The sequence below is a fragment of the Physcomitrium patens genome, chromosome 8, assembly GCF_059467195.1.
Source record: "Physcomitrium patens ecotype Gransden chromosome 8, ASM5946719v1, whole genome shotgun sequence".
Lineage (NCBI taxonomy): Eukaryota > Viridiplantae > Streptophyta > Bryopsida > Funariales > Funariaceae > Physcomitrium > Physcomitrium patens.
In genome coordinates, this window is record NC_143417.1 from 15,883,124 (window position 1) to 15,908,607 (window position 25,484).

Sequence of the window (25,484 nt, forward strand, 5' to 3'; positions counted from 1 at the left end):
AAAGAGCAACCTTAATTCTATGTTGGTGACAAGATATAATTACTTCATTATAATATCAAGACTAGTGATTCTTGTCATAAGTTGGATTATCATAAGTTTAGATCATTTCTTATTTGTAAATAAATCAATTTAGTTGCTTATTAGTTACATCTATTAAAATCTATGAAGCTCCATTTTATATTCCACATGTCTCATTTTAAGCCATATAAGACAATGAGTATTTTGGAAAGAAGATAAATGCCACTTCTTTTTATAGGAGTAAATAATAATCAAGAATTCAAGATGGAAAAAGTCTTAAATTCAAGATGGAGCCGAAATAGGTTGAAATAACTTATTCATTGGCATGTATATGATGTTAGTAAATGCATATGGAAGCCAAATAAGAAACTTAAAAATGTAGCAAAGAAGGTTGATACTTTTCATCAATGGTATCAATCAAAACCAAAATAAAGAATAATAAATCTTAGCTTTAAAAAAATATAGTTCAAAAAAAATTATATTTTATCTTTTATTTATATTTATAGCTTATATGTATTTATAGTACTAAGAAGATAGAGAACCAACAATGAATAGATTCAATTCAAGAGCTATCATTTGTTGACTTATCAAACAAGACATAACAATTGTTACAACCTTCAAGACAATGTAATCAAGATAAAGACCGTCAAGAATAACAAGTTGTTTTTTGAATAGATGACAAGATACAAGTCATTTGGTATCATGACCTTGAAAGAGATTCTCAATGTTTGGTAATTTTATTAGAGGTAAAAATAAATTCTAATGGACTTATAAATATTTTGTTTAAAAATTTTTATAAAGGCCTTAACAACAATCAAATAATAAGGTAGTCTTTTCACCTTAGAATGGGATATTATTGATAGCAAAGAGGACCTATCAACCACCTTTGAAGAGAACAAAGATCAAACTATATAGCAAATACAATTTGTAGCATCCTAAACTTCTTCAACATTTGATGATCCCTCCTCATAGAACTTGTCTCTAGAAGGAGAGGTAATATTACTGACATACATATTTATCTAGATAAAAAATATTGGATAGAAGATAAATGCAAATAGATTTAATATTATATTATGGCAAAGCTTCTTAGAATTTTTATAAATATGTACTTGAATCCATACATTTGTATAATTGATTTGTGTGTAAGAAACTTAGTTAAGAAGTTAGCCATGTATCACATATAGATAGCTTATAATACAAGCTAATAGTGTCGTAAGCATATAGGAAACTTGCCTTGAAAGTTAAAACACATGCCTTGCAAATTGAAAACATGTTGGAGGTCCTATAGGATGTTGCCACATAGCTCTTAATAGGTAGTATATATGAAAGCAAGATTGAAGCCTTCTTTACTCTTATCAATGTTTTTTTAATCCTTAGTCTTGCTTCAAGACTTTCTAGTCTTCTTGTCTTTGATAATAGCCATTTCAATTTCAATTCTATATTAGTTTTTAGTGAATATCTATTTTTTTTGAATTTTTGATTCAAGATTCATGTCTTTAACAAACAAAGGCTTAAGATGTGTGTTTTGATATATAGGTGAGCATATAGCAATTTGAGATGTATTTGTTGCCTAAGTCTTAATTTTTTATCTATATAAGAAAATAAATAATTTAACTAAAACAATTGTTGAGGTGATTTTTGATACATTAACATCAAATTAGGTATAATTCACAACTTTATTATGTATAGTTAAATTAATTTATATTAAAACAATTCAAAGTATTTATTGACTTAATAGTTTTTATTTTTTATTTTAATTAATACGTTTTTTTATACCTATAATTAAACAATCTAGTTTCTTTATAAAATATATATATATATATATATATATATATATATTTATTTATTTATTTATTTATTTTCTTTTTTCTTTTAGATCTTTGTAATATACATATATAATACAATATATAATGCAATAACTTGCATAATTTTATCTATTATATTCTTTTTATTTAACACATCTTCCATGTATATTGTGTATGAATTTGGATTTATCTAACAACATTTTCTAAAAAATAAATTCATGTAAAAATGATAGTAAATTAAATCAATAAACTTGATTTATTTGTATTCATTCATTAATTTAAATTGTTGAGAAGATTTAAATTATTGTTAACACTTCATTCACAACCAAAAAAATATTTTACAACTTTTAAAGATTGCACTACTTTTTGGTTACTTTTTTATAATACATTTTCATCACAAAAACATCTTATCATGTACAATTATCAATGATTTAAGGTTATTGCAATGGTTACACAATCATTTATACATTCCTCCCTTAAAATCTTTGTTACGACACTAACATACAGGTTATACTAGTGATTCATTTTAATGTAAAGTCCTCAACATTTATTTTAGAGACTACACACTGCCTCTGGAATGATCAGTCTTTATTCAAAAAACATATGTAGCTATTTACAAAACTATTTGTTGATGATTATAAAGGGACACCAACAAATGAAAGCCTCAGACAATAAGCTCATCCTCAAGATAACAATACTCAAACGTAAACTCCGTCTTGATTCGTTGACACCTGCACAGCAGACTGGATCATCACGACATCCTTAAGGAGTAATGCCTGACATATACGGATTCTCTACCAGACTGACATCGTATCACTAAAACTGAACAAAATTTACTGAAGAAAGCGAAGTCCGAGGAAAAACAACCATACCAGCCTTGTTGGTAATCATTGTGGACGACGTGAAAGTCGAAATACACGTAGGTACCAGTTTCATATTCATCCGTAGTGATCTTGGGCTCTTCATGACGTTGAAACCATGTGTTGTATTTTTTGTGATACCGCCATGATTGCTTTTTCAACTCCCGAGCTGCTAAGTACTGCTGATATGTTCCCTGTAGTCAAACCCCAGAGAATCAATGCGAACAGCAAGTTTGAGTAGTATATTAGCAGTAGGATTGCCACTAATAGTGTATGTACTCATGCATCCTCAAAAAGAGAGATTCTCAGCACATACAATGGTTTTCTCAACTTCTGCATCATTCGAGTATGTTACATTCAATTTAAGGTGAACAAAAATACTGGCCAAGTAACTTGGCAAAATGATGCCCAAATGTGCCTGCAAAGAAACATGATATGCAACATACCTGCTGATAATAAAAGGCATAGAAGAGCACATCCTTGTCTAAACGTTCCCAAAGGGCTGGATTATCGATAACTGGGGCTTGCATTTGCGGATAGGAAGCAGGAGTGATAGTTGGATACCTCTGCAAAAATGACATCAGATTAACATTCGGAATCCCCAAATTATGGAGGCACAAGGATTGTGGGTTTATGGGCTTTGCCACATTTCTGAGACAACCAACCATGAACATATACAAATGAACCAAAAAAATTAAAATTAAATGATAATAAATATGGACTCGCATCCACTTGACCCTACAGTCATCCTCCCAGAAACTTAAAAACCTTCCAGGAAGGGACCGGGAATTTGGAATGGGCCCAGCAATAGTGACCCAGGGAAGAAGCAGATGCCTCTATAATGCCATAGAAAGGACTGCATAACTACAAAAGCACATGAGACTGAATTAAAAACTCATCCATTGGGTAGAAAATCTAAGTCATAACAAGCCTTATCCAGTTGAAAGTTATGATTACAGGAGTATAGCTCTTGGGCCTTTCTGAATCCTTTGGCAAAGGTAGGTTCCTGTATGCATGTTCCAAAGCCTCGTGTTGTGCTACAAAATGTTCGCGGCCCAAAGCTGGTGTTAAATTGTCACCGATGGCGCCAAGGTCGGTCACATTCCGCCGTCCAATGACACCTGGATTCATAGAGGATTGTGGATGGTGGCTCTGCTGCCCTGATGCAAGATCAGCATCTCGAGATTGCTGACTGTAGTCCGCAAGTGTGCCCGGTGTCCCGACCTGCAGGGTAGATTTGTCATACCAACTGTCACCTTCTTTGGGTCCCTGCAACACACAACAGAGGTTTTTCGTTTCTTTGTAGACTCAAATTAATTTTTATCTTCTTGGAAGTCTCTTCCCTTATCACCATATAAAAACTAACTTCCATTCATGATATATCTCATCAAGATACTTTATTCCGAATACCCTAAAAGTTCGAATCTTCAAAATTGTGCTTACTGGCATAGGAACATCAGGAAATTCATTATTTGCTTAAAGTAAGACCCACATCACAAGTTCATTTTTATTACATTTTGGTTTTTCACTTCAGCTTGATCATGTGAGGTTCTTCGTTGACAGTTCAAGACTCAATTATTTCGTCAAAGGAGAATACTAACTGATCCCTAAGGCTTGATTTGAGTTCATTGAGGCTTCTCTATCATAAAACTCCTTCATCTAGTCCAATTTCATCTGCAAAATCAACGAGGACACCACTAGCATTCGCACCAGTAGGAACCCAAGCGGTAGATGGAAGAAACTGTAGGTAGCAGAAGCCACCTTCTTTGTTAAGAGCTATTAATACAGAATTATTCCCAGATGAAGGCCACCAAACTGAAATTCCTAGAACACTTTTTTGTTTCTTAGTAGTGCCACATTGTTCCTCACTGACCATAGTTATTCTTCAGTGCCTCATATTGTAATCAGCCTTAATGCTTCACATCACTCCTCATTCCATATAGGGTAGTCATTGCTTCGAAAGAATGAGCATCAAATGAGAATCACGCACAATTGGCAAAAAATTGAACATCACTGTTTTGTTTTCGAGGCGCCACGAAAACATTACAACGACTGTACACCTGAAGGACAGACAATCCAGCATGACAACCGAATAGGGAAGGGGCATTACAGAAACATCGAAGGTATCCGAATTTTTCAGGTCATCGTCACTCAATGTCATGCCACTTCTGAAGGCTGATCCCAAAGATGAAACATCAGCAGCAGAATCTTCTGACGATTTAAGCAGCTGCGAGGGCATTTGTTGCTGTGCTGACTCCACTCTTCTACCGCTTGTATCTATTGAACAAAGAAACAACGCTCTTATCATCTCAAGTTCAGGCAGCATTCATATACGAAGTCGCATGCTCGAATTCAAAAGATTTAAATAAACACAAGCCAAGCATTCGGAAAATTCAACTCGGATACATGCACATATCACATCACTAGCAAAACTTGATTAGCAGTAAACATAATAAAGTCTGTTGAGAAACAAAAGCACACATCTCATTCCTGTACTTATGCAAGTAAAAACTTCCAAACTGATAAGAGAGCGATAGTGCAAACCATGTTCAGATGGAGAGGTAGCCGAGGATAAGGACACTTGTGTTAACTGTTGTGGAGAAGATATAGATAACCCCTGCGACAAATGTGTTGGTACGGGTGTGGAAGAAGGAGAAGGTGACTGTGGGCTTGTAACCAAACCAAGAGATGATTGCCTCTGAGTAGTTGCGTTTTGAGATGCTCCCAGCATCGAATTTTGCTGGTACAGAATTATATTCTGCTGTTGCTGCTGCGTTATGTGAAGCTGGGCCTGCAGCAACAATGGAACATAAGAGTAATTCTTCAGAACTTTATTATCTTATCAGATTGTTATCTCATAACAATACCAGAATTCTATAGCGTACAGAGTGAATTCTTGAAAATCAGAAGCACAGAGAAAATATGTCAGAGAAGTTGTAGAACCTGCTGAAGAAGACTCACCTGAGGAGCAGCAAGACCAGGAGGTTGCTTTAGCGAGGAGCTTGAAAGCTGAGGCCCACCTGTAAGCAGAGAAGCAGCAGAGTGGCCTTGCTGTGTCTGCTGGTACCGTTGTAAGAACTTTTGTTTCTGATCCGGCATAATCTCGGATCGCACATGATATGGTCCCTAAAAGGGAGAAAAATAAATAAATAAATAAGATACTTATTTTAGAAGACAAAGGAATAGCACATACAAGTGCAGTTTACTTTACAGTATACCTGCATGAGCAAGACAGGAATGAGCAGTAAAAGTCTAAGCATACTAAAGGCGTGACACTCATTAAACTAGTCCATGTTGGTAACCGTCTGAAGCTAAAGCACGCGGAATTAATATCATACAGGAATGGAAACAGAATTCAATATTTTGACAATGTCTGCATCGAGAAATCATGCACATATTTAACAAAACATATCTTACCGTTTCTTGTGAGTTGGCAGAATGCGGACGCCACTGTCCACCCGCTGGCATATTCCCGGCTGCAATATGTAAACTCACTTCAGCTCGCTAGCAACTTCACGTGTATATTCAACAGAAAAGAGGAATTGGAAGCCTGATAGATGCATACTTAATGATGAAAATATAGTCGAGAATGTTCAAAGTTGACTTTCACAACTAACCTGGAAACAAACGAGTGCCCGGTAGTCCAGTATCTGATGCCCCTATGCCATTGTCACCCAAACCTCCCGGTCCGAACACCCGGTTTCCACTACCTAGAAATATCAATTTTAATTCAGCACAGACACGTTGTGCACTTGCAATTCATACGTGAAAACATGGAGAGTCGAAGACAGCTAGTTGTAATTGGAATCAACAGTTTCCAGAGGTCTCTTGCATAAATAGTTCAATTCAGCTAAAAATTTAGATAAATATCACAAGGGAGTCGTTGACAATGTCGGACATGAGCTACCTAAAGTCCCAGAGAACTGCTGTGACAAACCGCCGCCTGTTGGATGTCGGTCATCACCACCAGTAAGACCAAGTCTCTTGCTTAAATCCATTTGAGACACTAGAGGGCTTGCACTTCCAGATGCTGTGACAGGAGGAGGAGATTGTCCTCTGGTAGAATTTCCACCCAGTCCTGGTCCTACCCGCCGTCCTGATAGCGCACTTGTCTCATCCTCCTTAACTCGACCTTGCAGAACAGCAGGTTGCAGAGCAGGAGTTGTGGATAAAGACTTTACAGGGACAGGCCTTACAGGTGAGATGCCAGTCGGAGTACCTGAAGCATGCACAAACAAACGCGTTCAGAAAGGAAAGAATAAAAAAATCATCCACAGAACAAATATTTGGCGAACTAATCAGCGCACTGACGAAGAAAAATGTCGATTGATTCCAGAGGATCTAATCCAAGAGGAAATTTCAGAGCTTCTAGACATAATTCACTTCCTATAAATTATTACTCACAGTGAATACCTGTAATATTCAAATTGCCAAGTTGTCGCGACAGAGATCCAGCTCCAGTAGAAGGGGAAGGAACCCCTGCACTCCCCACTGGGCTAACACTAAGTACAACTGCGGGAGAGCTTGACTTTGGAGTGCTGCTCGTGGGAGACATTGCTAACGTAGGTGTGCCTCGTGTCCGGGTCCCTGGAGACTCAGCGGATGATTCTGAAGAGGTCACAGTATCATCGTTGCCGACCGGTTGTGACGATGGTGAAACCAGCGGGGATATTCCAAGTGATGAAGACATAGCCTGCATGATGTCACATTCATTAATGACTGTTCCTGATATCAATCATAAAGAACAAAGCTCAAAGATGACGGGTCTCTCAGAACTTCCAATTGCTGAAGATGAGCTATGCAGCAATCAGTCGAAGTGACTTGAGAAAACTAAAGATTGCATAGACTTTTAGGATGGAGAGAGCCCACTTACAGATTGGGTAACTGGCAGTATAATGGTTGGTTTCAATACAGAGCCAAGAGGAGGCACACCAACTCCAGAGGCTGCTGCAACTGCCGCCTGAATGTGGCAAAGAGAAAAAATATACACTCCAATGAAACACCATTTCCAGGTATCGAATTTACTCTTAATAAAGATAAGTCGGGAAGTGATGACGGAGTTAATATTCCTTGCTTGGAAATACAATTAAAAACAAGACCCACAACTGCTAACCTTCTCTTTAACGACAATAGAAGGAGCGACATTTGGTATTGCCTCAAGGTTTTCCAGTGCTTCAATTTTATCCAGAGGTAAATACTGGTATATGTCGTCAACATCCTCAAAAGCCTCAAAGTCCTCCTGACATCAAAAAGCACCCATTAGCTTGGTAAGTGATAACCATACAAAGGTCAAGCCATAGAGAACACGCTAAGAAGTACCATTTCAGCTTTTGTGCTCCACTACCCACAAGCTTAAATGAAAAAATCGTAGCGTTCTCTCAAAAGTCCAAAACATGAAGAAAACGTCATCACTGTTTGCTTGATGAGCAGGGAAAAACATCCTTCAGGGTCACTGTCCTACATTGGAAGAAAAAAAAAAAAAAAAAAAAAAAAAAAAAAAAAAAAAAAAAAAAACGGAAACTAGATACATGCAGCCACTAAAAAAAAGTTGGGGCCAATGGTTCACAACGTCATGTACGTTTTGACATCTTATATGGCTCAATCGAGCGTGTAGGGCAAGAGAAAGCCCACCTGATTACGTTCGACATAATCCTCAACTAAATGTCTCACTTCTTGCACCTCGTCGGCGGAAAGTTCGTCGTTGTCCAGCAGACGCAACACTAGCTCCAATTTTATGATGTGCAATTTATGTCGGTTGATTGATTCTTCAAGATGGGTCTGTCCAATCAAATGACAGAAAGAACGTCAAATTTGGCAGAAGCTCAGCGAATTTCGACATTCAAAAACAGATGGAAAGGAAAATTGCAAATTAATACCCACTGTCATAACAAACTACTCTGTGCACCCAAGTATACACATATCAAAGCTGACATATAGGAAACGGATACAATACCAAACGAGGAGGTCGAGCCTTTCCCTTTTTGACTTGAAGACCCTCCATCTCTGCTTCGAAAGAGTCGATTTGTGATTCCAACTCACTAACCTACCAACACAAAAATTCAACTTCACATTATGCGAAGAAGGTAATGGAAAGATAACAAACTGACTTCGACTGGCCCAGGACGAATTAGCCCATTGAACCAGCAAACAAAAAACCCAAAGAAACATCGATGGAAATATTTTGCAAAAAATATCAACAAATAAAGCATACCATATTGTTAAGCCAATCTCGTGACTCCCCTTTTGCTTTATCTCGAGGATCCTGCTAGCAGACAAGCACATTTACCACTAACTAAATTATGAGGGCTGAGTTGATTATAGCAAGTTTTAATAAAAACGTGTCTCAACTATGAAAAACTACGCTACGAAACCAGACCCCAAGCCACACGTACGAGGCGCGAGACAACTCATGACGAAAAAGTATCAAAACCAATGACATTAAACTAAACGGGAATGAAAACAAAAACTCAACCAGACAACACCAAATTGACAACAACTATTGCTTGCAAAGAATTATTTAAAAATCTAACTCAGTAATCTTCACTGTTCACGCTTACACTCCCAAGCGGATGCAAGGTAATTTCAAAGGCAACTCCAGCTGAATAGTTCAGCAAGACGCACATTTGAATTCATGAATAAGCCAAATTATGAATGTGTAGCTCACTGTTATGAAATTCTGACATGGTAGCTCTTTTCGTCCAATTATCCATATGCTGAACTAAGATTATTCATAAGATCGTGCCACACGATATAATTCCACCCTTGAATTCGTATACGCATGTCTCACTGTCGCAGAAAACTGCGAACTAGGTGTTGTAGAAGTAATTCTAGTCGCACATGCACAGCTTCAAGACCCAAAGAGATGATATCAATGTATTGAAGATTAGAGACTAACCGTTTTTGGTTGCTGGCCCAAGCCTTCTTTAGAAAAAGCTTTTGTCTTGGTTTCCTTTTCACACACTTTAAATCGTTCCATTTCTCGCTCTATCTGCTTCCGAGCCTCAACAAGAGCCTGCATCGCACAGAAAGCACAAGGAATATCCAAATCGCACTTGATTAATCCACCAACTGTATATTTGCAAATATTTTCAAATGTTATCATCAATAAATTTCAATAGTCCACACACACAAACAAAAAGAAAGAAAGGAAAGAAGGAAGGACTGAGATGTGGAGTTGTAAAAAACGTTGATTCTTTCATTCTTTTCACACACATGCTTTACAAAATGATTTACAGTTTTCTTTTACTAAATTATTAAATAAATTGTTCTAAGTGTAGCAAGTAGCGTTGTCCAGAAGACACTGCGTTACCTTTTTGTCTTTGATCTCATTAGATTGAATCCACATCTTAATTTGATCACGATAACGCTGTAGCTTCTTAATTTCCTTCTTTAAATCTGCCTCGAACTTCTCCTTCTGATTAACATTTTCAGTGTCGTAAACCTGCGATACCTCGACATGTTACGTCATTGTTGAGAACCGTGGAGAGATGTGTCAGCAAAATCAACCAACCACATTACCTGCCCATGACGTGAGTAAGGAAATTCCCAGTACTTCACCATTGAGCAGCTTGTGAAAATCAGTTTCACAAGACTTACTAGGTCGCTAATTAATTTCCTCCACGCACTTGCCCTCAAGCCTCGTTCACGTAAGCAGACTTAAACAGATAAATTCAGCCCAAACCAGGACATTATGGAACCCAGTAGGACCCACGTCCAACCACATTCATGCAGAACCAGCACCAAAAGGAATTAAAATAATCATGTTGAAGCTCCCATAAAAATATACAAAATTCAGCTTCATAAGTAGGAATACCGAGCTCATTCACCTTGTTCCAGATACTGTCAAAAACATCAACACCTTCTTGCACTTTCTTGAGCACTTTGTCGATTTCTCCTTGTAATTTCCGTGTCGCCCCCATGATGAATACCGCGCGTTTGTCACCAAGTGACCGAACTTATCATGCAATGATTGTGACTTCTGATAATTAACTACAGCTGCAAAAGGTTGCCAGCAGGTCAAGTATCGCGTTCATCGAATGAATTTATGTTGATCCTGTGAAACAAATTACAAAGAATCCGTAACGGTCATTGAAACTACTTCGGAAGAATGGCAATGAAATGGACATGTCCAAACAGAACGCTGAGCTAACCACTGAATAACTCTCTTAATTTTCACTCAAAACAACATAATATATATATATATATATATATATATATATATATACAAGTTGATCGGGCAGTAGAATGCAAGTCTCTGAGATAACCCCAATCCTCCCGCCCAGAATTGTCCACTGTGATATTTCCAACCATTGTATCATCACCAAACTTGGAAAAATTAAGTACAACAATAAATAAAAACCGAAATTAAGCACAAACGCAACAAACCTTCGTCGACCCCCGCAACTGTCAAGAACTAACATAACAAAAAATTGAAGATAATGTAGCTCAGAAAAGAGCTTCAAAACATCATCACACAATGAAATGCTTTCGAAATCTCTCAACCATGTTGTAAAACCAGAGCAACTATCTGAAATTCAACTGAACAGCTCTCTTCAACACCTACAGCCATCAAAATCCTCCCAATTCGACAGAATTCACCTAAACGCCCCGATCATATTACCAAACACCCTCCCAATTCGACAAAAAAAAAAAGCCTTAGTTCTATCCTATTCTACCAAATCTATGCAATGAGACCGGAGTCGATCCAGAATAGCGATTGCATCTATTCAAACAAACAAACAAACAAAAAAAAAAAAAAAAAAAAAAAAAAAGCGGCAAGCATCCGAGAGAACCAAACTGCAGCGCGTGATGCATCACCTTCACGAGGAAATTAGGGCTTGGCTAAAAACAACTCACAGAATACGCAAAACAGAGCCTCCTCGGGCCAGTAAGATATCAACGGAAAGCTCACGATACGAGGAATGCATATTTGTAGGCACGCGGGGGCGATTACCGAAGCTGCATGCGCAATCGGGTCGAGAGGAAGCGTCAATGCTCTCGGCGATGCTCGGCAGTTTTTTTCAAACTTCGTGCGGTTTCGCTTCGTCGAGTCGTCGCCTTCGCAACAAACAAACTCGTTCCCTCTGCTGTTTTTGAACTTCTCGTTCCCCTCACGTTTCCTGTGGACATCATCCATGGGAACGTGGGACCACTATCGCCTGTGGGGCCTACTTGAGGAGACGATGAATAACATGATTTTTTTTTGCATTGCATTGGGTTGGGTTTATAATTTGGGTTACAAAATGGTAGAACTCAAGAAAGTTCTTACTTCCTTTCATTACTTATTATTGTAAAAATTTCATATGTTTATTTACTTTCATATATTGGGGATTTAATCTTATGTATCTTTTAACTCTAACACCAAACCTTTTTATTTAGATTGAATTATTTCTTAAAAGAGTAAATGATTCAAATATATATATATATTTAAAAATAATTAAATATTAAATTTTGACTTGTTATAAAATTTTCATTATTTAATCTAATAATAAACAAAACATATAATTATACAATTTTGTTTACAATTTTTTTGAAATAAATTATAAAAAAAGAAAAATGTTTTATATTTTTTTATATTTAAGTGTTTCCGAGTGATAATTTAAGAGGATATATTAGAAGCACACTCCAAGTTGCCATATGCACACCTAAGAAAATAAAGGCCTTTAATTGGTTGGTTTGCTAAATGAACTAGCAAGTGTAAGGGATCAAGGAATTCAGGGGTAAGACTAGGACTTACATTAGAACTAGAGACATGAATTGAGAATGAGGGAGAGTGCACTAAGACTCACACCAAGATGAGTGGTATTGAGATTGAGACTTGCACCAAAACTAAGGATAGGAAATAAAAACAATATTGAGATTGGAGAAAGAAAGGGGGTTGGAAATGGCAACAAGACTAGGACTTGTGCAAAGGCGAAAAAAAGGGAAAAGAAGCACAAGACTTACATCGAAATTGGGAAATGTGGGAGGAGGTCTAGGACTTCTGCCATGATTAGAAAGAAGTCACGAAGCAACCAATTAGAGATCTTGGGTGTACATATAGCAAATTGGGGCGTGCTTGTAACATGAACAGTACAAACACAAGGCATACACAATAATGTACATCAATTACATGAAAGAATCGAAAGAATTGAAATGCAATTGATATTTTGTGTGTGCACATTTAATTTGGAATTTTCATATGAAAGCAAAGAAGAGTCTCCAAATATGGATTTGATAACAATGCAATAGTATCATGATAATAGAGCAGTTCTTCTCAGTGCTTTCATATCTTGATGTGGACACATATGAATCAATTATCTCGGCTGTAATACAAAAGGTGCAATCCAAGAGATTGTGAGACAACCAACCAGCAGAGAGTGCGTGACAACATTCTGTCATTTGTATCATCTCAACCTTGAAGTGTGGAGCTTTTCAATGGCGAAGGGTAGCAAAAGGATTACATGATCGCATTGCAACACCCGAACCTTTCTGAATGCAAAATCTGTAGAGGTGGTTAGTCTATCCTAGAACTAAAAAGAGGCATGATACCAATGGTTGACCTAGATTGGCCAGAGCTTGTTTGAGGTCCATGTGCTCACCCAGGGGAAGTGTTGATAGTACATCTAGAAATGTCTCAGCTGACAACATTTTTTCAGTGTTGAATCGAAGGTGCTCAAGGTCTCTCTATTTACTGGGTGCTGACAGCCAGAACCTTGAAACTAATCTCTCTCTTCCTACAAGCAACTAGAAGAGTGATTACGTGGCTCATTTCCATGCTGCGATTAGAGCATCAATGATTAAAAGTAATAAATATTTTAAAAAATCCAGAATTCCAGAATTCCAAACCCGTTGTGGATATCTTGAATTGAATAAAAGTGACCAAACCTTGAACTTCGACGCTGGCCAGGTGAATTTTCAGAAACCCTTGCATAGAGAACGAAGGGTCTTGTGCAGGAAGAGTATGTTTAGATTCCGCTTTCATGTTCTGTGAAGAACATACTTGACAACCTCATAAAATGAGACTACTATTCCTGTTGATGGTGCAGCGCGGCCAATGCGGGGCCCAACTCCTGCGAATAAGCCACGCATTCCTCCTTTACTGCATCAACATAAGTATACACAAAAATAGCGTTAGAAACCCCATTGCGTCATTGACCTAATTTTTTACGATATAGGGAGGAAGACGAGCACCACGTTTGATAATCCCAAAGCAGGAGTATACACAACACAGCCAAGAACATGTCTGTCTACGAAAAAAAGGATTGATGTAATGTCCGTTCTTTTAAAATACAAAAACCTATGATATTTATGAAAAGCAACATACTGCCAGACTTCAGAAAGGGTTTGCCGAAGAGTCGATGACATAGCTTTAGCAGGATCTTTCTGTGTAACACAACCACAAAATGAGCATTAAAATACACACAGAAATACGTATACACACACACACACACAACAATATGTATCACATATTCGCAACAAGTGAACGAACTATGGCCCCCCCGTGCCTTAAATTTCACAAAGTTGAAATTTCTCAAATGTAACAATTATGGTAGATAGATAAATACCCACTAACGTACCTCAATTTGACGCCAGGTTTTCACTACATCAAGAGGGCAAGTGGCAGCTGCTGCGATTCCACCTGCAAGCATGCCTGCAGCAAAATTGGCTCCCAATACCCTTCCTATGTGTGGGTCAGGGCCTGCAGTTTCAAGGGCAAAGCCTCGTACCTGCACATAAGTAAGAGTTGTGTTAAGGAACTGAAAGAGCCTAGAACTTGGCAATAGAAGCCGGTGGAAAAAGTCCGTGCTTAGACGAATCATGTTTAGACTACTCAATCGTAGTTCAATTATTGATTTCTGTACTAAAGATACTCTCAAGATATTCACCCCAGGCTCATCACTGATGCGTCATGTAACTAAAAAAAAAAAAAAGTGGAATTCGCAATTCGGATTGTACATGATTGGAATAAATACAGCCAAACCAAAAGTCTAAGATTCATCTGAACATTCTCGACAAACCTAGTGAACAAGCACAATACAAAAATAATAAACCTAACAACAGACCAACTGCTCTTCCTGTTTTGTGTATACAAAACAAGAATTGGAGACAAGTTACAAGAGTTGTAAGCTTACAGGCTCCAGAACACTCCAGCAAATAGCAGAAAATGGAACATCTCGAGCAAGCTGTGCTCCCACGCCTGTCCACATAACCCTAATTCCTTGCACTGCCAACAAATCGTTCGGTTTCAAGTGATGTTCACATCATGCGGGTTATCGGGGGGCAGAGAGCATAAAACATACATACATACTCAACGTTATCATGAAAGCAGCGACGAAGCAACCTACTCGACAGAGCTCTAGAAAGGAGAAGAAATCTTACATCGACCTCCATCCGTTGCATATGTGTTATTTACACTACGTAAGACGGAGACTATCCCAGGCAATTTTCCAGTCCTTGGATCCACTTGAGCCTGCAACGTTCCAAAGATTGAAATCGTAATTTGTACAAAAACACCACTGATATAGCCCAATCAAATGTTAATAGCCAGTTATTACAAAAAACTGCGCTCAATTAAAATGTGTGAATAAGCATCCGATAACTAATAGGGCTGCTCATATTAAAACACCCTTGCTCCCAGATAAATACCATTTCACATTCTACGAGAAAAGAAAAGAAAAGAAAAGAAAAAAACGACAATGCGAAAAACAATAAAAAAGAGACCAAAAGATTAAGTATTATATTAACACAATTAAAAGGGATAGATAAACGGTTCAGGGATATGATTATTTGTCCTAAGAACAACGTTGATATCCTCCACTAATTCAATTTTGAAATCATTGGAGCCTCATAGACAACCAAGGACAAAGGAGTTCATGAAGATGGTAAAAAAGCTAACCTGCATACGGGTTTTCGCAAGCTCAAGAGGTGAACATACAAGAACTGCGAGAGATCGTGCTAAAGCACCAGCTAGCATTGGTGCATACGGCTTCAAACCCAGAGAATTCTCATCGGAATATCGACACATAGTATCTTGAAGTAAGTCGTAACTTGGTAGATAGATTCCCACCTGGTGCAATCATTTACAGTCATCAGCTATCTGCTTGAGAGAATAGATTTCAGAATAAAGCACGACACCAAAATTCCAGAGTATCATTGTAGAGAATCCAATGACAAATAATCAAGTAATGGAGCAACTTACTGATGGCACAGCAATTGCGAGGGAAGCGTTGAGGCCTCTCCACAAGCGAATAAAGCCCTCCTGCATACAGAAACCTGTTAAAAGCTATCCAGTCATGTGCCAACGTCCAAAATTTTGGAAACCCAGATGCTATGTACCCAAAACATCGTAGTGTAAATAATAGCGTAAAACTGTCTTGTTCACTCACTGTCTTCAGTCAAAATGATTGAATCCTATTCATATCTATTAGGGGCCCGCATCAATTGCTTACAAAGTGAAAAATGAGGGCAGAAATAATGGTCCATACCTCACGAGCAACTCTTCGCATAACATCCAAAGTGCCCTTGTACTGTTGACCCGGAGGAGGGCAATTATAAGATACTCCTGCGACGGTGGTTCGAGGACATGCCGGGGGACACCTTCCATCCACACTCACCTGTTAAATTTTCCCAAAGCAGATTATCTCAATATATCACCCAGAATGAAAACTACCAACTCTAATATTCTAAACTTAAGTACCAACACACTGCAAACTAGCATAAAATCAATATAATTCCCCTAAAGGCTCCAACTTATGCAAACCGAGCGGAACGGAGATTCAACGAACTGCGCAACAATAAAGGCACGTTAAGGCACCCAGCTTGAATAAAAAAATTCAAAACAAAAATAGCTACCAGAATGTTATCTAAAATATCATACCTTGAACGATTTTGAACCCTCCATTTCACATGCTGTCTGCTGATAAGATACTCCAGCTCCTTGCGCTTGGAGTCTTGTCTGCATAAACAATGAGTTTCAAGACTTAACAAACACGTTCAAAGCCAGACTAAAACACCCCACCACAATCAACACCTTGAAATCCTTGCCAATGGAAACAAGAAGTCACTGCTGAAATAAAATGAGCAAAAGATGTTCCTTGGAATTTCAAGCTCCTAACAATCAGCACATTAGAAGTGGACAGAAAACCTAAATATATTTGATGCTGAGTGGCGCTAAATTTTCCAGAGAACGTTCGCTCCAAAAATAAAAATCAACAGTAGGTTTCAAGGTATACCTTGGCGACGTCTAAAGGATTAACAATCACGGCCGAAATTACTGCAGCTCCCGCAGCCGAAATGGCTTTCTCTCTCACATCGATATTTCTTAAAGGGGCGTTTTTCATGGCAGCGCGCCCCTCTTGCGACCCTAACACAGACCTCATCCCGGCAAACAGTCCCGATGGATAAAACCCATCCTGAGTGTCTGAAACATGAGAAGAATCGAGTGCAATTGCAAGGCCTCGAAGCCGGAATGGATCAGTGGGTGGCACCATTGCCTCATTCATGAGCTTCTCATGCACGCCGATCAGTGACACTCTACCCAGCCTTTCATCGGTATTCTTCTGCCCAGTTAGAAATGGCCCTTTTCTTCCGAACACCTAACAAAACACTAACACCTCAGTGTCATAGAGTTGAAACCACGCGAAGCAGCTCTTTGAAATCCTCGACAGGATGATCTGCGAACACAAGATAGAGAAACGATTCAGCGAAAATGCCTGGCTAAACCTCGAACAAAATTGGACGAACTAATCTCCAATAAATTTAAACAAAAAAAAAAAAAAAAAAAAAAAAAAAAAAAAAACTAACAAGGTGTTTGAGTTCTTTTCACTACACTCCTCCATACAGTGACCAATTGATCAAAACACCACTACTGATAATACAAACTCTTATTAAACTACCAAGCCGAAACCCAATTCCAACCTGCTAGCGCCTGTCGATTACAATTTAAAACGGTGCACTCACATCAAAAGCACAGGAAACGCTGCAAGACAATCGCATCACCCTAGATCATCACTCGTGCAATTAACGAGACAGAAATTCGCTAATCCATACAAAACAAGTCCTGTCATCACTAAAAGCAATCCAGAAGGTCATTTCAGTCACGACATTGAGATTCACTCGAGGCTCTAAAAATCACCATCTAAGGATCAACCCACAAAAACCCATGAAATTCCAAGGGCTCCAAAACTCCGCAATCAACGCACGGAATCCAACACCCACCGAAATCAGAATGCAATGCCAGCGAACCTGCAGCCCGAGAAGCGCACCGGCCCGAGTGGGCACAAGCACAAAGAAGCAAAGGGCAGAGGAATTAGGGCTACGGCGCAGCAGCAGTGCACGCGAAAAAGAGGCTTGAGGGGCACGCGATGCTCAACCCACCGCGCTGGCCTCATGCTAGCCCCGCACTGTCCCCACGGTTTAGCACGCCGGTGTGGGTCTAGTGACCGTGGGGGCGTGGCATGGGGGTGTGCGTCCGCATCTCCTCCTCCTATGTCTCCGACCCCTCGGCGTGGCCCCGTCCACGTCACTCTCATTCTGTGGGTCTGAGTCCACGTAGACAATGGACCAGGCCTGTTCTGAGGTGGGAGAGAAGTGAGAGAGCGACGTTCTGGGTTGGAAAAGGTAGTGAGAGAGCGACAAAGAGATGCCTTGGGGTTGGAATTGTGTGTGGGGTGTGATTTCTTCGCTTTGCTTATGCCATGCATTCTCTACGTGGGTCACAATGAATTCTATGGCTTTCACGTCGGAGGGGGATTTAAAAGGAGAAGAGTAAATCAATGATTTTTTATTTTATTTTATTTTTTCTAAAAGGTAAATGTGGATCAATCTATCAAATCAAATTGTCATTTGGTTTTTTATTTAATTTGTAAAATGTTTTATAGTTTAGGGGATTTTTAGGTTTTGATGAGAAGATAAAAGGCCGTACCTTCTTAATTTTTAATTAGTTAAAAATCAATTACGAGCCTATTAGAAAAAAGAGAAAAAAAGGTTTTTGTATGTTTTTATATTTTAAATGGTATAAATAGTGTTATCTTCCAAAATGTGTGTTTTCATGTTTGGAATCATAATAAAAAGAATAATTCAATCTATGTCATGACTTAGTCTCACTTTACACCATTTCAAAAAGTCAAGGCTTCTAAAACAAGATTTTCTTTACCACGCAAGGAATCTGTATTAAATAAATAAATAAATAAATAAACCATGGTCATTCAAAGTAGGCTTCTTTCTCTAAAGATTCTATTAGAAGTAGCTAATGTAGATTTCTTCACATAATGTTTATTTGAAAAGTTAAACAACAATACAAATATATATATTTATTTTACAAAAGTTTTTTTTTATAGAATATCTACTTTAATGTTTTTTATTTTATTTTGGTGCAAATAATTAAAATTATATGTTTTCTGTGTGTTTTATTTTCAATTTATCATAAATTAGAATGTTCTGATATTTTAATCATTGACATGTTATTTTTATAAAAATTTACCAAGTAAAATTGGCATATGAATTTATTATTATACTTAAAGCAGTAAGCTTTATTTTAGTGATAAGTATGTTTAATCTTTGAATCTTTGTTGTTCCTTTCTTTTGTCAAATAGGATCTGTTTATTAAAAATATTAATTAACTTTGGAGAAAGTTATATAAGGACATCCCAATACTTAAATATTATAAAACTTAATCACCTGTACGTTATAATCTTATTTCTTATAATATCCTAAAGTATTGGCCAGTTTTATATTATACAACTTTAATCATAATAAAACATATAGATCATTACTTTTTTTATTTTAACATAAATAGAATATACTTAAAAATCTTAAAATATATGTATTTTTTTTAAATATTTCATAATTTTGAATCACATGTATTAGAATTTTCTATTTGATTTTTTATTTAGTGTTTTTTTTATTTTTTAGTTATTTTTATGTAGCCTGATTTTATATGTATATGAAATACTCTATATGTTACTTTTATAATTAAATAGTATTTTGATATTAAAAAATAAATTATGATACTGATTTAATTGTTTTTAATTTTAAAAAATAAACAAAATGTTTAACAATAATTCCTTTTTTAAAAAAATAAATGGTTTAATCTTTACTGTTACTATAAACATTAAACCTTTTTATTGATTGTATTGAAATTCTCTTTTGAATTTCATAGTTACAATATTAATTTTATGCTACTTTGAAAAAATAGAATAAGATTGATGTCTAAAGCGTGATAAAAAAATCAAATACAAAAATAGAAGTGAAAATCAATGTTTAAGAATGTTTTGCATGAAAAATAACAAAATAGAATAAAATATGTAGAATTAGCATAATTCGATTATATTGCACTAATTTATTTGATAACTACTATATCATTTTTATAGTAATTTATTAAGTAAAAGTTATTATAACACGTGCACTCTATCCTTACACAAATACATTCAATGTCTTGAATCATAACAAAAAGTGAAAGAGTTAGCAAAAGAACATCATTGCTAGGTAAACACCCCTCTTTTCCTGTGTGGACATTCCTTCATACCATGTATCCCTCTATACACATTGCAAAACTCTTATTTTCACTAAAAATAGAGACTAAAGAACTCTTCAGCCTTGATTCCAATATATACTCTTATTTAGGAAGCTTCTCAAGCAACTTCTACCAACTAGGAAGCTTCTAGAAGGTTCTAGAAACTTATCTCTAGAAGGTTCTAAGGACTATGTCCCTAACATCTTCTACTAACTAAGAAGCTTCTAGAAGGTTCCAGAGACTTGCTTCTAGAAGGTTCTAGAAACTTGTCTCTAGGAGGTTCTAAGGACTATGTCCCTAACATCACCCCCTCCTTTAGCTTCGAGGTCTTTGAGAAGCAATGATGTTATTAATCAGTACCAACGCAAGAAAATGAAGATCTTGTCGCATAACGTCTGCTATGAACTCCAACTGTTGTTCACGAGGCAAGTGGTTCATCGACCCTTGAAGCCAACGATAGTGGCCCACTCCTTCAACTTCTGACCAAGCATGAACTTTCGTGTCCTCATTGTGAAATTGTCCTGTAAACACACCTTCTGGCTGACCATCGTAAGCAAGCTCGGACTCAAATACAATCACCAGTGATCGGTTACTCGGTATCCTCTATCGTCGTCGTGGTGTAGGCGTTTCTTCATCTCGGGGTCGCCTTCGTGAGCTAGTCGATTGAGATAATCTGACTGGCATAGTATCTATCTCTTGGCTATCCATATTAGAAGACCAAACTATGGCTACTGAAAAAATTCTATTTTATCTTGGAAAAAATAACTACATCAACTACGAATTTTGGTGGTGCTCTCCCCTTTTCTTATATTCTTGGGTGAGCAAGCTTTAGAAGGAAGCTATTGTCGAACCGGCTTAGGTTTATGAGGATGTTGTCGATGAAACTCTTGTACCTTTTGCGGCGCATTGGCGAGATTTTCAGTTGGCTCCCACGTTCGCTCATCAATATCGTAGCCGCTCCAATGAACAAGATACTCCAACTTGCCCCACCTTCGCCGTGAATCCAGCACCTTTTCAACCTCATATTCCTCGTGGTTCTCGATCTCAATATTAGGTGGCAGATATTACACTCTTCCAGGAAAAGATGACTCTCGATAAGGCTCCAACAGAGAAATATGAAAGACTAGATGTACCTTCATAGAAGCCGATAATTCCAAACGGTACGCCACTGGATTGATTTGCTTTTGGATGATAAATAGTCCCAATCTTTGATAGTCCAACTTATCACATGGTCGCTTGGTCTTGATATTCCATCGAAGAAGCCATGCTTTATCTCCAATTTTGAAAGTAGGTGCTTGATTCCGAAATTTATCTGCAGACACCTTCTGGATTCTTGAGCGGATTGTAATTGAAGCTTCAACGTATTTTGAAGCTTTGATAATGTCAAGGACAAAGACTCGATGAGGGAAAATATACAAAAAGGCTATCTCGATATAATAAGTCAAAATGTAAACAAGTAGGTATATTAAAAGGAAACTGAAATGGCTATTGCCACAAGACAAGAAACTAAAGACTCTTGAACCTGGACTAGAAGCAAGAAAGGAGTTGACAAGAGTGAAGAAGCCTTCACTCTTGTCTCTATATATACTATCTAACTAGGGGCTACGTGGCGACGTTCTATAGGACCTCCAATATGTGTTGACTTTGTAGGATACATGCCTTGACTTACAAGGCAAGTTTTTCTGCGTGTGGGCCACATAGTTAGCTTGATCTTCAAGCTAACAACATGTGTGGCACATGGCCAACTTGTTGACCACGTTTCTAATCCAAAAAGTCAATTAAAGACACCTATGAAGTCAAAGCAGCGTCTAGGAAGTTTCTAGGAAGCTTCTATATTAAATATTATAGAATTAACTTACTTTTATCTACTTTTACTTACTTCTACCTATTTCTATATGTAATTATTAGCTTACATGATTATGGCCGTGACAGATAGTTGTTTCGCAAATCCTTCAGCTGCTGGATTGTTATTTGTTGACGGACTCAATAAATCAAGCTTCGGATGATACCCAAAGTTGGAAAAGAATAGTGTGTATTGAGTCGACGCATGGAGGGTGTTGTCATATGCAAACTCAGCTAGCAGCAGATATGTGGTCCAATCGTCTTGCTGATAGTTGATGCTGCATCGTAAGTATTGTTCCAAGACTTAGTTCACCCGTTCCGTTTGGCCGTCAGTTTGAGGATGAAAAGCCAAAGAAAGCTTGATATCCACCTTCAGTATCTCAAAGAGAGATCTCCAAAACTTTGATACGAACTGGGTTCATCAATCTGATACGATATCATCTGGTAGTCCATGATATCGATACACATTATCGAGAAAGAGCCTTGTTGTGACTTCACTAGATGATGTCTTCTTCCAAGGGACAAAGTACACCATCTTTGTAAGCCAATCTACTACGACAAAGATGCTGTCAAATGAGTTCGATGATGGCAGGTCCGTGATGAAGCCCATGGAAATTGAAGACCATGGTCGACGTGGAATCGGCAATGGCTGTAGGAGTCCATAAGGGCGATGCCGAGGATTCTTAAATCTTCAATGGATGTTGCAGGAGAGGACAAAATCTTTCACATCCTTCCACATTTGGGGCCACCAAAAATCTCGAGAAATAAGCTCTAAGGTTTTGTTGAATCCAAAATGTCCCGCAGTTGGAAAATCGTGGCGAGATTGAAGAACTCGGAGTCGTGCTGGTCCTTTTGGGATATATAACTGCTCTTCAAAGTATAAAAGATCTCCCTCCACCTTGAACTTGTTGTCATTGGCACGCTGCTTAATATCAATGGCTACTGAATCTTCAATGGTCATGGTACGTACCTGATTCAGGAAGTCAGCATCAATTGGCACAATAGTAGCGCAAAGCTGAAATTGCTCTGGCTTCAACAATGTCGTACATTGTTGATCAAACGCTGCTTCTCCAGCCTTTGGTACAAGATACGATCTCCTCGATAAGGCATCAGATAGTCCTTGCTGCTTTTCAGGTCGATAAGTGATAACAAAATCGAACCTAGATTGCAACATACTCCACTGAGCTTGACGTCGATTTAGAACTCGAGCTGACATGAAATACTCCAAATTCTTGTGATCTGTGTATACGGTCACTAGGTGTGTAGCTCCTTCAAGAAAGTGACGCCATTCTTGGAAAGAATCCACTATAGCAAGAAGTTTCTTATCGTGGATCTCATAATTGATTTCAGCAACAAAGAACTTTCGAGAATAGAATGCAACCAGATGGAGCTTCTTGTCTTCTCCTATTTGTGATAGTACAGCTCTCAAAGCAAAATCCGAAGCATCAGTTTCTAAATAAAAGGCCTTTGTAAAGTCTGGATGTACCAAGATTGGAGCCGCAGTAAATGCGGTCTTCAGGGCTTGAAACGCCTTCTCCGCTAGAGGTCACCATTCCAGCTTATCCGTGCATGTCAACCGAGTGAGAAGAGCAACAACTTGAGAGTAATTCTTGATGAAGATCTGATAGAAGTTGGCAAAACCAAGAGAGCATTGTACGTCTCTAACCGTCTTTGGAACCTCTGAGGACACGATTGCTTCCACCTTCTTGGGGTCCATCTTCAAGCCTTACGTAGTTGCAACAAATCCCAAAAACTCCATCTCTATTTAGTGAAATAAACACTTCTCCAATTTGACATATAGTCCTCGCTCGCGTAGTTTCCCCAAGACCAAACGAATGTGCTTTTCATGCTCTGCCTTGTTTTTGGAGAATATCAAAATGTCATCTAAATAGATGACAACAAAATCATCAAGGTGCCCTCGGAAAATGTCATTCATCATATCTTGAAAGACCGGTGGAGCATTGGTAAGACCAAAGGGCATGACATTATACTCAAAATGGCCATACCTTGTACGGAACGTTGTCTTCCACTCATCTCGTTCCTTGATTCGTACGAGGTTGTAAGCTCTCCTTAGATCAATTTTTGTAAAGATCCTTGCATGTCCAAGTTGTTCTAAGAGACCAAAAATCAAGGGTAACGGATAACATTTCTTCTTTATTACCTTGTTGAGGCCTCGATAGTCCATGCACATCCACAACGAGCCATCTTTCTTCTTCACAAATAAGATGGGTGCTCCAGCTTACGATTTTGAATGACAGATGAAGTTCTTTGCTAGATTTTTGTCGATGTACTTCTGCAACTCCGCCAACTCCATCTGCGATAGATTGTAGATTGGGCCAAAAAACGGTTGTGTTCCTTCCTACAAGTCTATGGCGCAATCATATGATCGGTGTTTTGGTACCATGTCGGCATTCTTCTTTTGAAACACGTCTTTAAAATCTTTATATTGCTCAGGTATACTTGTTGTCGAGATCTTCTCTTCGGTAGTTGGAGCCGCATAAATGACAAACGGTGTGCCTTCCTTGGACGATCTTATAAATGCTCTTGCTGTAATGAATAAGGATTTCTCTATTCGGGATTTTCTACTAGACTTGCTTTTGGGTGGTTTTGTGGGAAAGGTCATCTTCCGCAACCTCCAATCTATGGATGGGTTATGCTTTTTCAACCAGGAAAGACCAAGAATAACAAGATTTGATGGGGTTCTAATAATATTGAAAATAATATGACTACTATGGCCCTTAAACGTCACTTCTATAGGTTTTGATTCATGGGTGACACTACCAGACAATAAAGGTCGTCCATCTATAACCTCAATGTGAATAGGTTTGGATTTTTGTACTAAAGGGATCTTATGACACTTCGTAAATTCTTCATCTAAGAAACAAGCAAATGCTCCTGAATCTAATAATGCTAAGTTTCTTAGTTTTTGAGGGCAAATAAGCAAAGAGATTGTAAAGCAAAGGGCAGATTGAGTGGAAAGAAAGGAACCTGGTTGTTGTTGCGATATTTCACTGTCCAGCCACACGGTTCCTATTGTGGCTGGGCATTCTCGTTTTCCTGAACAAACTCGCCCGTAGACCTGACTATATGTCGGTTTTGCTTCTTGGGGCAGTTTCCAACTGTGTGGCCTTTTTTACCACAATACAAGCATAGACCTTCGTCCATACGCCGCTTTTTTTCTTCTAGGATAAGGGATTTTATACGTACTGCATCAATTTGCATGTCTTCTACCTCTGAATGTGAATTCACACTGCTTGCCGATATAGTTGGGGCGTGGCAAACCATATGTTGTCTTGAACGTTGGTCTTGGCGGCGTTGGAATAGGCAGTTATCGCACTTCACAGCTTGGCTAGTATCTTCATTGAGCGTTTGTGGATCAGGAAGAGTTAACAGCAAATCCTTCACATCATTCCTTAAACCCCAATAGAATTGACTCATCAACGCTTCTTCATCCCAATTGATGTC

General features: G+C 38.1%; 2 protein-coding genes across 12 annotated transcripts; both read right to left on the bottom strand.

Annotated features, from left to right (window-relative positions):
• Positions 1-2,390: 2,390 nt before the first annotated feature.
• Positions 2,391-11,767, bottom strand: LOC112285694 (uncharacterized). Of its 9 annotated transcripts, none has more exons than XM_090252724.1 (20): positions 11,637-11,767; positions 10,510-10,736; positions 9,993-10,124; positions 9,579-9,695; positions 8,895-8,945; positions 8,637-8,726; positions 8,315-8,461; positions 7,797-7,922; positions 7,557-7,643; positions 7,097-7,376; positions 6,591-6,902; positions 6,301-6,393; positions 6,101-6,159; positions 5,645-5,809; positions 5,228-5,474; positions 4,794-4,960; positions 3,641-3,907; positions 3,130-3,249; positions 2,696-2,877; positions 2,391-2,554 (listed from the first exon to the last, which is right to left on the bottom strand). In XM_090252724.1, exons 2-20 carry the CDS (start codon positions 10,600-10,602, stop codon positions 2,488-2,490), a joined length of 2,802 nt encoding a protein of 933 aa, XP_090108850.1. In that variant the 5' UTR covers positions 10,603-10,736; positions 11,637-11,767; the 3' UTR covers positions 2,391-2,487. The 9 variants fall into 9 exon arrangements, with proteins under 9 accessions (XP_090108850.1, XP_024382470.1, XP_024382467.1 ...); XM_024526702.3 differs by having other exon boundaries at positions 3,641-3,952; XM_024526699.3 differs by having other exon boundaries at positions 2,391-2,566; positions 3,641-3,952.
• Positions 11,768-13,075: 1,308 nt separating this feature from the next.
• LOC112285696 (mitochondrial carrier protein MTM1) lies at positions 13,076-18,050 on the bottom strand. 3 transcript variants are annotated; one of them, XR_016504598.1, is made up of 12 exons: positions 17,882-18,029; positions 16,897-17,337; positions 16,542-16,619; positions 16,150-16,278; positions 15,864-15,923; positions 15,561-15,731; positions 15,044-15,134; positions 14,797-14,888; positions 14,242-14,391; positions 13,989-14,047; positions 13,550-13,763; positions 13,076-13,398 (listed from the first exon to the last, which is right to left on the bottom strand). XR_016504598.1 is itself a non-coding variant. In XM_090252727.1 (11 exons), exons 2-11 carry the CDS (start codon positions 17,164-17,166, stop codon positions 13,643-13,645), a joined length of 1,221 nt encoding a protein of 406 aa, XP_090108853.1. In that variant the 5' UTR covers positions 17,167-17,337; positions 17,909-18,050; the 3' UTR covers positions 13,076-13,642. The 3 variants fall into 3 exon arrangements, 2 of the variants coding, with proteins under 2 accessions (XP_090108853.1, XP_024382471.1); XM_090252727.1 differs by having other exon boundaries at positions 13,076-13,763; positions 17,909-18,050; XM_024526703.2 differs by having other exon boundaries at positions 13,076-13,763.
• Positions 18,051-25,484: the final 7,434 nt, after the last annotated feature.